Here is a 14,796-nt window from a genome sequence, read left to right on the forward strand (position 1 = left end):
CCAGGTACTGGTGTTTTGTGCAGAGGAACGAATTCCTGTAAATTCTGAATAAATCCTGTAAACCGTATTCGAATTGGAATATACTAATTTATGTGCATTTGCAAATTCATTAAATTTTAAATTGTTTTTATATTTGTCTCTTATTTAGCTTTGTACAAAATAAAAATGAAAATTTTTGATGTTCCCCCTCAGTTGAGAAAAGTAAAAAAGTATGATGATGAGGTTCTAGACTTGTAAAATGAGTCTTTTTTATGACGAAGATGCCAAATAAGATGTAGGAAAAAGAAAATATTTGTGTAAAATATATACATATTTAATTAGTATGTATGTGAGTGACTCTGTCGTCAATTCATGCAGTTCGTTTAATAAATTAACTATGAGTTTATTCGTTTCATTTTTCTTAAGTTCGCGTTGATTTGATTTTTATGTGAGTTTTTGTGGTTTTGTGAATTGAATTTTTCAATGAAATCGATTAGTAAAGCTTCTCGGTGATCTTAACTTTGCCGTATTTGCCGTGGAGGGCGTGGCGGGCGAAGGCAAGAATGTTGCTATGATGCGCATCCCCCGGGTAGATTTTATGCACCACTGCGGCGTGAGTGTGGTGAGCAGGTACATGGTGCACCAGAGCGGCGTGGTGGTGGTGATGGTGATCGACAATGCGCGCATGGTGGTGGAGGAGGGGACCGTGATAAGCTTCGGCGTGATGCAGATCGTGGGCGTGCAGGTGCTCATCGTGATGGTGGTCCTGGTGGATGACATGATGGTCAATCACAGGTTTGACGTAATGCAGGAAGTGATGGGGCTCATGATGCACCACCTTGGTCACATGATGCACTGGCTCCACATGGTGGATGGATTCGTGGTGGACAATTTTCGCGGCCGCTGCGGAATGGTGCACATCATGGTGGACTTCGTGATGAATACCGTGGTGTGCGTCATGCACAACAGGATGTACGTCGATATGAGCGCTGTGTTCGTCATGGTGGTAGACAGGATGCGCATCGATGTGTTGCGAATCGCCGCTAGCGTCAATCACAATGGCGGATGAGTGGCCGAGATGGATGCCGCTGCCGTGTGGGATATCGACATGATGGCCAGCTTCAACAATGTGTGTGTCGTGGCCATGGTGTGGCAGGAGGCCGGCGTGCGCCGAGGCGAGGGCGAGAATCAAAATGCAGATCACAGACTGTGGACGGGAAAAAAAGAGGGGGATGTAGTTTGAAATACTTGGTGATTGGTTATAAACAAATCTGTTACAAAGGAATAAATTCAGAGAGACAGATAAATAAAAAATTCACTAGGATCGTTTTGCGAGTTGTGGTGATTTTTACTTTGTGTTCCAATAATCGCACTTCACTTCGGTTCAATACACACCTTCATTACTAAGATTTCACGCTTGATTTCAATTGAAACAAAAGATTTAAGGCACGAACGCGAACTCCGACTTTGCTGTCGAACTGTGTGAACTCAACTGATATCCAATTTGTCGCTCCCACGCATTTTTATACACACTTTGCGTTGCAGCGTTTGTTGCTGTTTTCAATTGCTTTGCGAAATGCCAACGGCTCTAATGTTGTTGCTGCTTGCACTTGTGTCTTTCCCACTGTACACTGACCAACGTATAGGGCCCCGCTGCCAAAAGAGCGAATAACTGCGCCACTCTCGCTGTTTTTTTTTTTTTCAAAAAAGGGCTCAGTGGCCCACACCACGCTGGGCACGCACTGAGGAAGTTGCCGCTAAGCCAAGCCAAGCCAAGGTGTCTTGAGTTCCCCGATGTAAACGTGCGTTCAAACGAAAACGAAACACTTGCGCCGTCCGTATGCCCGCAACGAAAGTGACATTAAAGCCATGAAATGTGGCGCATGCGCAGCATATTAATTTTACGTCAAAGAATTCTACGAAACAGTGGCGAAGTAGTGAGTTCGATGGCGCGATGTGCTTTTCTTGTAGGCAGCATTATTGCCAGCCACGCACCGCATTTGAAACGCAGTCATGCAAGTTGAAAATCCGTTCACCTAACTGGTGGTCAGTTACATAATACGGTAGTAAAAATAGTCAGCGATTCGGCCTTCGAAGCGTAATTGCCTAATTTTATTTTATTATCAGCTAAATCGGCCAATAGCCGCATTCAAAGAAGCACTGTTACGCACTCGGAAGCGACATAAATTTAAATTGCCTATCTTGCACACACACTCACTTAGGTTTTTCTTTGTAATCCGCCATTCCACGCCCAAAATCCACCCAACCCATGAGAGTTCGCCGCAAACAGCTGTTGGCTCAGCAACAGCTGGCGTCTCTTCGCATTCACTGGCTCGCCAAAACTCTCAGCGATTTGCTTTGCTTCTTTTGTAAAACCAAAAAAAAAAAAAATAAGCAAAGTGCACCACCACCCACCCAAGTCAATAAACCAGCTGCCAAAATAGTCAAATAAATATTTCCATGCGCGCTGTTGCTTTGGCTTTAAATTCTACTAAGCGCTTCTATGATTATTGGGCAAATTTTTGCTCGCCACATAGTGAAAGCTTTTATTGCTTTATCGCACAATCACATACTTATTTCCAAATATCGAGCCAAGCGATAGACATGTTTATAAATCAGGCATATTGACATTTATATACAAAACTTATACATCAGAGAATGGCCTGAGTCCGTCGCAACAATAAGTAAATCGCATTTGTAACTTTCATACCCGAGTATTATTCTTTTGAAAAAAAAGTAAATAAAATTGGAGATCGCTCAGATCATTCAAAGTTTTCTATGTATTTTTTATTGAAAAGAAAACAATTTTTCGTAGAAATAAATAGGATTCTAGATATTTTTTCGATCGGAAAACTCCGTTTCTTTTCAGGAGACTTCCAATAATAGCACACAATTATTTATGTTACCATTTTTTAATACTTGCGATTTCTTATGGGCTCCCCCTTGGATTATTTTGAGTTTTAGGGGACCTATTAAAAAGAGTTACTATTAAAAAATGATTATATAAGCAATTGGGTACTACTATTGGGAGTCTCTTTAAGAGGAAAGTATTGATTTTCAAGAATTCGATACAAATAAAATACATTAAAAAACTTTAAGCGAACTCTAAATATTTTTTGATTTCAAAATAAGAAAACTGGGATATATTTTCTTTGGTATAGGACAATTCTTGAGTGCATTGAAATCCCAGATTTACTTTTTTTAGACCACCCTAATGCACATGCATGTACATACTAAGAAATTACATTCATATGTCTGTCGGGGGCTTAGGGCGCGAAACAAAAATAAAAAAACCATGTTTAGTTTTTCCAAAATTAAATTATTCATTTGTTTTATTAATTAATTTCTTATTTAACGGAAAATATTCTTGAACATACACACCGCTCACTTACTTCAAAACAGCTTTTAAGTTTTGAATTTATACAGCAACAAGCAATATAAAATAACAACCTTTAACACAAGCTTTTATTAGTGGTTAGTAAAAAAAAAGAAAAATGGACCCGCGGAACACTTAATGGCTAAGTTTTTTTTAGTTATTTCTTTCCATTCAAGTATTATAATTAGGTTCAAAATCGGGCCATATGTACGGGTGTTTCAAATATCTGTACACCTGCGCCACCTGGCGAATTAATTCAGCTTTCATATTGCATTATCATTGAATTCTGAGCTAAGTGACATTTTCAGTCTCTATCTCAGCGGGAAGTTGGTTAAAAATTGATTGCAAGATTTGATTACACGCAGGTGAAACTTAGTAAAAGCTGGGGAAAATGAAGACACATTCTAATGAACTATTTTCAATTGATACGCTATACAATTTTTACACAACATAAAAAAACAGGTAGTGTTCGTTTCTGCGTACTTTACTTGATTTTGTATTACTTTGGATTGTGACACTATGAAAGTGAATATGAAAGGAAGCGATATGTTCTTATATTTACGACCAGCTTAATATCTACTTTTATTACCGGTAAAACAATATCCCCTCAACATTTCTAATTGCTTTGTCTATTCTTCCGTTGTTTGTTTAATGTCCAATAAATTTTTATAAAAGTTTAGCTCTTTATAGAACCCAAATCTTACAAATACAGATTACAAACTTTGTACAAAAATTAGAAAAATTCAACAAATATCTCCAAAATGTATAGCTATTTGTTCAGAATGTTTAAAAAATTCTAAGTATGCAGTTTGGTATCCCATCATTGATTTTTGATAATCTATTTTTCCTGATGGTGTTATGCGTTTTCTTCTATAAAAAGTATGATCGACTTGTAAACAGGTTTCTTTGCCGAGAATAACAAAGAGAATGTGTGATGAGTAGTAATGCATGCGCTTGTAAGTGGCAAGATAAAATAGTATGCGACGGCGATCACCCACAACCGTTTCAAAAGCGAGTATATGAGTCAGAAAAATAGGCACTCCTACTGTTCTCTGATACACATAAATACACACACATATGTAGTCACATACTACGTTAGTGTTCCCTTTGCGCCGTTTGCTTAAATGTATAGATATCGCTGACCGACTTAAAATTTATTACAAAGCAAAATAATCAAATGCAAAATCTAAATATTCATCACCGCTCACTCGGCCGCGTACGTGTTTTGGCGTAGAGCCCCTTTGTTGGCATTTGATTGTGTGAGCTTTTTGTGTTGACATTTTTTCCACTTAATTTTAGTACCTTACTTGGGAAGGCAAATGCTCTTAGTTAGTTTTTCAGATACTTTTGACTATAAAGTATTTTGAACTATGGTGACTAAGTATTAAGGATCACCAAGTAGTTTTACTCACTTTACTTATAAGGTAAAGGGGTGCAAATAGAGGTGTAATCGAAGAGGAAACGAATTAATTATATTTGGGGAATCAATAAGTCGCACGGCCACTTCAATCTATGAGCGCTGAGCAGCAAACTCAAATGTTTCAATGGCAGGAGGCAGCCATGGTCGTGTGGTTAGAGGCATTAGCTGATATTTTTAGAAGAAAATAATCGGTGAGTATTGCGTTATCTTTTGAGGCACTGACATGTTGCTCTCCATATCAGAAGGTTTAGCTGAGTATTGACTTTCTTTGAGCAGATGGGACTGCAACCATATTTTGGGATTGCTGCCTCGTGGCATAAACATCGGCCTCGAAGAGGTCTGATTGACCCCTTTCTTTGCTTCTGCCTTATCTTAGCAGGGATTTGGAATAAGACTTCTGGTGTTACTAATTTTCTTCATATACAAAAATGGTCGTGCTGGTTCGACACCATAAAAAAACTGCCAAAATCAAGGGTAAGTCTTAGTTACCTCAAACTTGCATTTTAATGGTCTACAAAACTGCATAATCAGAATCTACAAGGAACTCTCCATAATCCGCAAATACAAAGCTCTGAAATCACTAAAATATTTTCCAAGCGGAAACACCATTTAGGTATGTGAACATGTGCTCCTATAGCTAGGCGGCTATTAAGCTCTTGAAGTCGAACTAATAGCCATATTTAAGAAAACTGCAAGGCAAATGATCTTGTTAGACATACCTCGTTTTCGGGCTCTATTGGCTATGTGTAGCATGTTGCTGGAAAGATATGGGCTAAATAATTAAGTTTCCCTACCCACGGGTAGATCGGAGGATGTATGAGGCTCCAAAACAATTTGCATCACTCGATAGTGGTGTAAATTGCTCATAGAATCCCTCACAACCTAATCTGACCTGCTGAGGCTTTGAGCTGGGGTCTCCTTTCCATTAGAAATAAAATCATCCGGTTTGGTAGGGCAGCCATAAGACCGCTGTAATCTCACTAAAATTTAGTGGGTTAGTTTATTGAACTACAAGCAAGGCAATTTTAGTATTTTAATAAAAAATACAAAAGCGCCACTAGTTTGGCCTTTCACTGTCATTGCTTTGATCCGGCTATTGTCTGTTCGCAAATTTGCGTTAAAATTCTAAAACAATATAGCAAATGCCGCATAGCTCAATTCGCAAAATCTAATATTTTATCTGTGGCGGTTTTTCAAATTTAATATTTTTTTCGTTTTTCAAATGCCTCCAACTAAAAATAGTCTAAAAATAGACAAAAGAATAATAAAATCCACCGCAACACTTGCAAACATTGTTTATGATTTGTGGCGAAAATTTTAAATTTATCACAAATCACAACGTCAGCCGTTGAATTATAGCGCTCGCCAGCTCTTTTGTGCAACGGTGACAACGTGCGCTGTAGTTGTTGTTTTTTTATGCGATAGCTTGTAGCCTTGTTGTTGATTTGTTGCAAGCGTCGGTGGTGGTGGCGGCGGCGTTCGTTGTTGGCGGCGTCATTAAATTAGTTGCTAAACATTTCACCACATTCATTATATGTATGTATGTATGTATGCATGTAAATGTAACTGCGTGCTAAGTGCAAATGTTTGCGGCTCACTGTTTGCTTCATTGGCTGCTTTTCAACCGCGCCGCACACCTTACTTATTCTATCGCACTTAAAAAAAAGAAGAAAAATGTCTTTTGCATGCAAATGCCCTCTGTTTGATATCCGCACTTTAATTCTTCTTAGTCTTTTCTTCACATTTTAATTTTATTTCATCTCATTTTTTTTTGCTCTCTAACAATTTGCAATATTAGCATGAGTTATGTTTTGTCTAATTACCGCACTTGCCACAATGCACCGTTAATTGGGTAAACGAATGTACACCGGTGTAGCCGGGTAAATGATTGGGCGAATGCCAGCTACACCGAATGCCACAAAATGTGGACGTAGAATTCTCCTCTTTGAATGCCCAACGATGAGGTAAGGTGGGGCAGGCATTTGGCTGAGGTGGAGGTGTAGGAGCAGCATATGCGTGCTATTAAGTGTGCCGTCGTTGTTGTTGTTATATGCGCTGGTGGTTGTCATGTAAGTGTCGTCTGCGTATTTTGAGAATTATTATTAGAAATGGCACACCTTGACCGATTTCAATATTTACTTTTTAGAAGCTGGAGTTTTGGTGCTACATATTTATGACGCCATGAGAGCAGAAGTGGCCTAAACCAAGCAAATTTTTGTTGTACCCACCTACTTTAAACTAGTCTCAAAAGTCACTTATTCCTTAATTTTCAGATACGGAGCTGCTTATCGTACCATCAAATTAGGGAATAAGCGATATTTACTTCAAAATGTATTACATTTGCAACTAGTTTAAGTTAAATAAAAAAAATAAAAAATAATTATTGCTCTCAAGGCCTCATATGTACTTATGTATGTATTACTTTCCAGGTGGAAGGCTAAAAAGGGTTTACTCTTTCTTACAGTAGGGTTCAGAACATTTTGTTTATCAGAGTGATTGCTGAACAGTTTTGTGAAAAATAAAAGGAAGAATTAAGACAGATCTGTCATTTTAGTAGGACTTAACTTCAAAGAGGATCCTGCACAAAAGGCCTTTTATTTAAGGGAGTGTTTCACGCACGTTTTTATAAGATTTTCCCCCATACAACATTTTTACTAGTACCATATACTAAATTTAATTTTTTAGTTCTTCTCTCCACCGTTTCGCGTTTTGGAAACCTTTATTCACCATCCAATTACGAAATTTACAGTTATAAAGCCGTTCGAATTCATTTACTGGCATTTTCGGTTTGCATTTTTTTGTGGAAATGCCCATATGGTGCTTATGGCATACCTAGCTAGACTTTTATAAAAAAATATTAAACATTAAACACTACTCATCTCTGCAGATCCTTCATATCCTTGGCCATAAAGGTACGAGCAATCTATACCTACCTATGTACTTCAGAAAGTTACCTGCTGATAGTTCTTGATAACTTTCTTCAGATCAAATTGGTTATAAAAAAATTCCCCGTAGAAAACTCCTACATCCGCCATTGAATTTAGAATTTTTAAATATTTAGGACGCCCGAATTTCGTGTATTTTAAACTACAGTTTACCATTGTTGGCTATAGCTTTTTTCTACAAATCTTCCAATACATTTTCCCCAACAATAATTTCCTACTTGTAATTGAAATTCAAACACAAAGTGCTTTATAATGAAATTGTCGTAAGTAAGTCGCTGGCGATTTGTCATGCGCCGCAGCTGTCATTCAGATTGTCCGAATCGGATTACAACACTCAGTTAAGCGCCGTTACTTATGCACTTACCCAGCGCAGCGTTCATATTCACACATTGTCACCATTTGAGTATTTATCATTTATTACTCGTTTCATTTAGTAAATTAAAATCAAATCAGCAGAGCGAATAAACAGCTCAATAAAATTTACACACAACTGACAAATTGCCAATTGACACACACACACACACATATGCAGACGCACGCACGCACAGGTGAACGCAAATATGTAACTAAACTGTTTTCCAGTGGTAGGAAATGCGTGTGCGCGACAAGGGGTTCCCCTGCTCTTACCGGAACGTGGGCCAGCGACACGCATCACCGCTTAAGTGGCTTCCCCTCCACTTGACCAAAAAAAAAAATAAAACCAAACTCCGCAGCGGCTCTTTTGTGCGTTGAACGCGCATGCAAAACGGAAAAAAAACAACAAAAATTACGAACGGTAGCCGCGCCATCGATTGCCATATCGAGAGCGGCCAGTGCATTGTAAGTTGACACCCTCCGTTGCCGTTCATTTATTTTCCCTCCTCCATCACTCCAACCAAAAAAATGCTGGTCACTGTGCCGCTGGTGTCATTTGATAGGCGCGCTCACACTCGTCCAAACTGTTACTGTCATACGTAATCGACTCATTAACCGAGTCGCAATTTAATTGACCGTATTATACGAATTATGTAATTAGCAGCCGTCATCGTTGGCCTGTTGGCGTGTTTATCGTTTATCGTTATCGTGTGACCATTGTAGGTATTATGTGCTGCCACTGAACGGATGTGGGACATTGTGAATTCAGTTGACAAAAATTTAAGCGTGTGTGTGTGTGCGTCTGTTTGGAAATATGAATGAAAACAATTGTGAAAAGTGTTTAGCCGAGAATGTTTGCTACTTTTTAAAAGTACCGTTAAGAGCTCTGAATTAAAACCTGTATTCATTGATTATTGGGCCAGTAGAGTTGTTGTGTTGCAACATTTTGAAAGAAATATTCTGTGAAAATTATTAGGTTGGCCGATTTTCTTCGACGCCGCAGAGAACTGAGAATAAGGATAGTTTTGACCTAAATTTAAGAACCGCCGCGGTTGTGTCTCTCTTTGGCCTTAAAGATGGATTACCATCCATGATAATGTAACAGGGTACCAAATTTATGTTTTGAATATGGGAAGTGGGTAAGACATGAAGGAAGCTACTTGGAGCCATTTCGGAGACACAATGTCTGGTATAATGAAGGACAATATCGAAACTTTCAAGAATTTTAGAGTATCCAGACGCTAAAGTGGTTCACTGCCTAACTGGTGTAGTTCTCTCTAGCGAATTCTATCAGGCGAGAGTTATATAAATCATGATTTCTAAATTTAACAATTCTTGGGAGGCATGGCATGCATCTCTATGCGGTCTTTGGCCAACTTGACGATACTCCAAGCTCGATGGATAACCAACTCCTCACGCGATTTGCGTATATAAGAGACAGTCGTTTTAGTATGCGAGACCTTTACGACGGCCAAACGTTTGAGCTGAAGCTGGAAAAGGTGAGTCCGTCACCTCCTACAATTAGCAATTTTACATTTATACAGACATTTTTTGGGTTAATTTAATTTTCAAGAGGAAACGAATATTCCAACTTTACACTTTTGAACTTAAAAACTTAGAAACTCAAAAAAATACAATACGCTTAGTCTGAAAACTTAATTGATCTTTCACCATTGGCCGCTTGGGTCAATTTGTGCGACGATTTGATTAATTCGCCGCATTTCTCAGCGAATCGGTTCAGGCCACTTTGTCAAACGCGCAATTCCGCATGCCACCACATACGAGCCACAATCATATAACCTGCAAACAGATAACAATGCAAACAACAACAACAACAACAAGCGGGCTATAAAAACAAACCAACAAACCAATAGCATCGGCGGCACTCGACTCGCCTCTCGCCTCTCGCCTCTCGCGAATTGCAGTGAACGCAAACCGATTGTGCACAGCCGCATGGACAGGGCGGCAGCGCGTACTCGTTCGATTAATTTAGCAGCGGTCAAATTGTGGTGGCGAATTACAGCATCAAAGTCGCCAAGCCGCCAACTAGTTAAATAACCAGCCATTGATACAGTCCCGAGTCGCAAGTAGTTGCTTGCTTGCCACAATTACGCTGCGCGCTTGGCTGAATGGTTGGACGCAGCGCGGCGCATCATTTTCCAATTGAAATTGCAATTTGTTTAAACTATTTGCCACGCATTTCACAAATCGAACGCGGCAGCAGCTGTTGTGATGTTGCCGCCTGCCGTCTGTCCCATTCACTACGGCTGGCTGCCATTAACTGCTGCCCAGCGCCGCTGCTTTGTTGTCGTTGGTGGCAACGGTGGCGATGATGATGATGTTAGCGTTGCGCAATCGGCGCGCCTAATGATGACGAGCTGTGGATAAACAACGATGCGCTGCCGGTGAATGGGCTGCTGGAGGTAATGTCAATGGCGATGGCGATGGCGGTGGTGGTGGCTATGCGGCTAATAAATAAGCGACATCGATGCGCGCGCAGGAGTGCACATGCGCATGCGCACTAAGCATTGAATGGATGGGCAGTGATTGTAAATCGATTGACGCCCGTTCATCGAAGTACACGCGCTTGCCAGTGGCAACACGGTACTGGTGGTGGTGGAGGCGGCGGCGGCGGTAATGGCACTGATGGAAGTGGCATCTCCGGCATTGGCATTGGCCTCTGCGGCATTGACAGCAGTAGTGGGCTGCAATTGCGCCAATTGCGCGAACCGACCCGTCATTGCCACTGTGCGCGGCATCCTTTGTCAATAGTTGGCATAGAATTCGACATCTGACTCACCGTTGCCGTTAAGCGAGGCGTCGGTGCGCTTCTGTCGTTGATGCAATCAACTCAATAGTGGCGATTGTGGCCGACGGCATTGAACGCATCGAATGACGAATGCTGATGACGATAATGAGACGCGCATGCGCACTCAGATATTTCCACAACGCCGCAATGCCACTCGCCTAGCAGCTGACGGGCCACATACAAACACGCATACATACAAAGCTGCTGCTGCTGCTTTTGCTCGAAGCACTTCACCTCCGCGTGGTATTGACATCAATTGCTTTGTGTTGGATGAATGGTTGAATGGCTGAAATTAGCACCTGAGCAGATTAAATTCTTGTAAATCATTATTATTGTCGGTGCTGCCGTTTTGTTTTTTTTTTCATGAACTTAACTCTACACCTTCGCCTTCCGTTTTTTCAGTCGCTACCTTTGATTGCTTTTGTTATTGTACCCCTTTCGCAGATTATCCACTCATCCATTGGCAGTTAATTAATCTCGCGTTGAGCCGTGTCGGCGACGTGCCTTTGCCACCGTTAATAGAGCAATATCGCCGCATAACTCAATAGCTCTGCAGCTGCATGGAGGCGCACTACTGGCTCGTCCTGGAATTGGATCAACCGTGTGGGTAATCAGCGGCAATTGATCATCCGTTGGCCGTGGGCAAGTTGCTTGTAATGCCACTGCTGGGCTGAAAGTTGCACACACATTGCAGTGTGTGTGTGTGTATGTGACAGAGATCGGATGTGTGTTGTGGAGAGTTTTACGGAGGAATGTTTTTTGTTGTTGTTGTGTGTGCATGTTCTGCCGTGAACGCAATCAGTGGCACATTAGCGCGCTCATCAATATGATTGCATGCCACAGATTCGCAGAGTTGGTGGAGTGGCACTCGTTGTTGCTTTTAACAATATTGTTATTATTAACCGTTTCTGTTGTATTATTGTTAAGAAATCACTTTGGAAAATAAAGTTATAACTCCTTGCATTGGTTAAATGCTTCACAGATGTTTTTTTTCAAGTGCATTACTGATATAAGTAAACATATATAAAGTATACTATATAATAATATTAGTGATATTATTATTTTGGTCTTATTCAAAAGTAATTCTGAAGTCTGCCCGATGAAAGAAAGTGAATAAAATTTATAAGCGCTGAGCTAACTTTGATAACAGATCTTCTTTGACGGAGTTGGATCAGATGTCTGCACATAATACAATCATAAGCTTAAGAGTGCTTAAAGCTTATGTTAGGTCGATGTGATAGTCGGTTCAATGATCAACTCACTTAGACCTTGCAGGTCCATTGTGATGCCACTATGAACAGGGGAACCTCAGTGACTATATATTTGATGAAGCGTAGGATTGGTTTTATACCTAAATCGGACGGAAAGTTCCGTAAGAGTGCTAAAAAGTGCCTACATAGAAAGCCCGCTCTGCTCTTAGCTAAAGCTGGGTAGCTACAGAAGCAGTGCTCAACTGTGTCTTCTTCTACCTCATCTCTGCAAATTCTGCAATACTCATGGACGAATATTCTTAGTCTCGAAGCGTGCCTACCAAATAGCCAATGACCGGTTACACAGGCCATAATTATCGAAATGCCCTCTCTGGAGAGGATGAGCAGTTGTTCCGTTTCTTTCTCACCATTTTACTGCCATGGTAACCTAGTTGTTGTAAAAGTGTCCACATCTAACCATAACCTATTGGCCCCTTGAATGATGTCATTTCTAATCCTTATTTTGCAGGTTGCCATGGATATCCCAATCTTACCTCTGTGACAGAGTGGTGGTACCTTTCCTGGCTAGCTCATCGGCTCGGTATTTGCCTATTTCTCCGGACCCATATAAGGCTGACCTTGAAGATGGTGCTAATATCATTTAGAGCTGCCAGGCTTTCCTATGCAACCGCTTGGCTGCGTGGCTAATCGAGGAGATATTAATCATAGTCTTCGCTGCGGCATGTATATTAAGGAACACAGCCACCTCTTTTATAGCTATAACTTCTCCCTGATAAACCCTGCAAAGGTCCGGAATTCGGACAGATGATTCCAGTCCTAATTCTTTAGAAAAAAACTCCTGTCTAGCGCATACGAATTTATTTCCCGCCTTCTCCATAGTCTTGGTGTTTGCCACACTCTTTTTGACAGGATGTCCGTCTTAAAGAGCCTACGGAAGGTGAGTTAAGGGGCGTAGTAGTCGATTTCTTGTTTATAACTACCCGTAGTGTGAAATTTAGAAGGGGGCTGGAATATACGAATCAAGTTCTCGTTCGAAAAGTAACGTTTTTACCTTTGCAATCAGAGCAAGTGGAACTGTAGAATTAAGCCAAAAGGAAAGAAGTTTTGGTTGGACCACTCTAGCTGATACGGTTTAAGGGCTCACTCAAAATATCAGCATCTGTTAACCAATGGGTATATCTACAAGCGAACGTCTGTCATAGAGAAAACGGAAAGCTACGGAGCCAATTGTGTACGTATAAAGCCAATGAAATTATTACAAACGTCATGGTCAAAAAGGTATTGTTACAAAAAATCGACATCAAGAAGCTGCTGATGGAGAACCGAGGAATGTCGACTTCGACTCTCCATCCTTCTCAAGCAAGCCTGGATAAAAATTAACCGTGCGGTTCCAACTTTCAGTCACATCGTACCGCTGTAGAAGAGGTCATATCAACCACGTAGAAACCAATGGTATGACGCAGAGTACCATGCAGCGGCTGCAAAGAGCTACGTAGCGTACTCAACCACACTGAAACCAGCAGCTAGGTGCGAAACAATGGTGTGCTTTCAAGGGGAAGAAAAAAGAGAGAGAGAGAGAAATTCGTTAGTATTTTTTTTTCGAAATTGTATCAAGATATAAAACAGCAATCAAATGGCCGGTGCTGATTTCTGCAGAGAAAAACATTTAGGAAGAGCGTTGAGCTCTGTCCACATTCAGAAGGACCTCTTCGCTTCGTTTAATCCTAAACGAATTTTAAGAAAACGACTTACTCTTGTTTTGACTTCTCCAATTTGATACTGATGCCTATCTAAATCAGAAAAGGGACCATAGTTTGTAGAATTAGAAGTAGTTTTTAGAATTTTGATTGGCAATAGCAAAAATACGGTTCATAATGCTTTAAAAACAATCTGTGTTAAAAATTATAATTTTTGGTTAGTATCTTAGGACGCCCAAGTCCATAAAAGTTCAAGTTTGTTTTTAGCTAACTTCGGTGGATAACTAAAACAACGGTAGTAAATAATAATAAAGTTTTGTCCGCTCCTCGACTTATGTATGTATGTATGTTTGGTCATAGCCAAAATAACCAATCGCTTTTTATATTCTTACTTTGACTAGGATTTGAATGCAATATCCCTAGAGCCGTTACGTATCCAGACCCTAGATGTCAACAGCATATGAAAGAATGTTTGAGTGGCTTTATTTTATGAATATATAAATATTATAGACTTTTAATTTCACTTATGCATACATACTTACTAATGCATTACTTTAAGAAATAATCAATTGGATTACGACATGAGCCATTTTTTATGCAACATCAAGTATTTCACTTAAAAAATTTTCCTTTCGCCTATTTAAATATCTATCCATTCGCCCTGCACGTGCAATATTTATCTGCCAGCCATATCGCAATCGCACTTTTACTTCCAGTTACGCTATTAGCCAACGAGCTGGATATAATCAGAGTTACTTTCACACATACACTTAATACACATACATACACTACATACATATGTACATATATGACAGCAGCATTCCCCACCTGCCACATTTGTGCGCCTTTGTGCGATTAGCCAACATCAGCCACACAGCAGCCATTGCAGATGAAGGTGATAAACTAAACCGTGGCTCACATTGCATATTAATCCAATTTGCAACGTTAATGTGCGAGCTCAGCATCGCCACCGATTGCCACCGACTGCCACCGACTGTTGGCCAA

At 40.3% G+C, this 14,796-nt stretch overlaps 1 protein-coding gene across 1 annotated transcript; it reads right to left on the minus strand.

The window, feature by feature from the left end:
• Positions 1-472: 472 nt before the first annotated feature.
• On the minus strand, positions 473-1,380 carry LOC118747641 (histidine-rich glycoprotein). The gene is made up of 2 exons (XM_036481690.1): positions 1,375-1,380; positions 473-1,186 (listed from the first exon to the last, which is right to left on the minus strand). The coding sequence occupies exons 1-2, from the start codon at positions 1,378-1,380 to the stop codon at positions 473-475; spliced, it is 720 nt and encodes a 239-aa protein (XP_036337583.1).
• Positions 1,381-14,796: the final 13,416 nt, after the last annotated feature.

This window comes from Rhagoletis pomonella, unplaced genomic scaffold, assembly GCF_013731165.1.
Source record: "Rhagoletis pomonella isolate Grant_MI unplaced genomic scaffold, Rhpom_1.0 Rhpom_scaffold_00012, whole genome shotgun sequence".
Classification (NCBI taxonomy): domain Eukaryota; kingdom Metazoa; phylum Arthropoda; class Insecta; order Diptera; family Tephritidae; genus Rhagoletis; species Rhagoletis pomonella.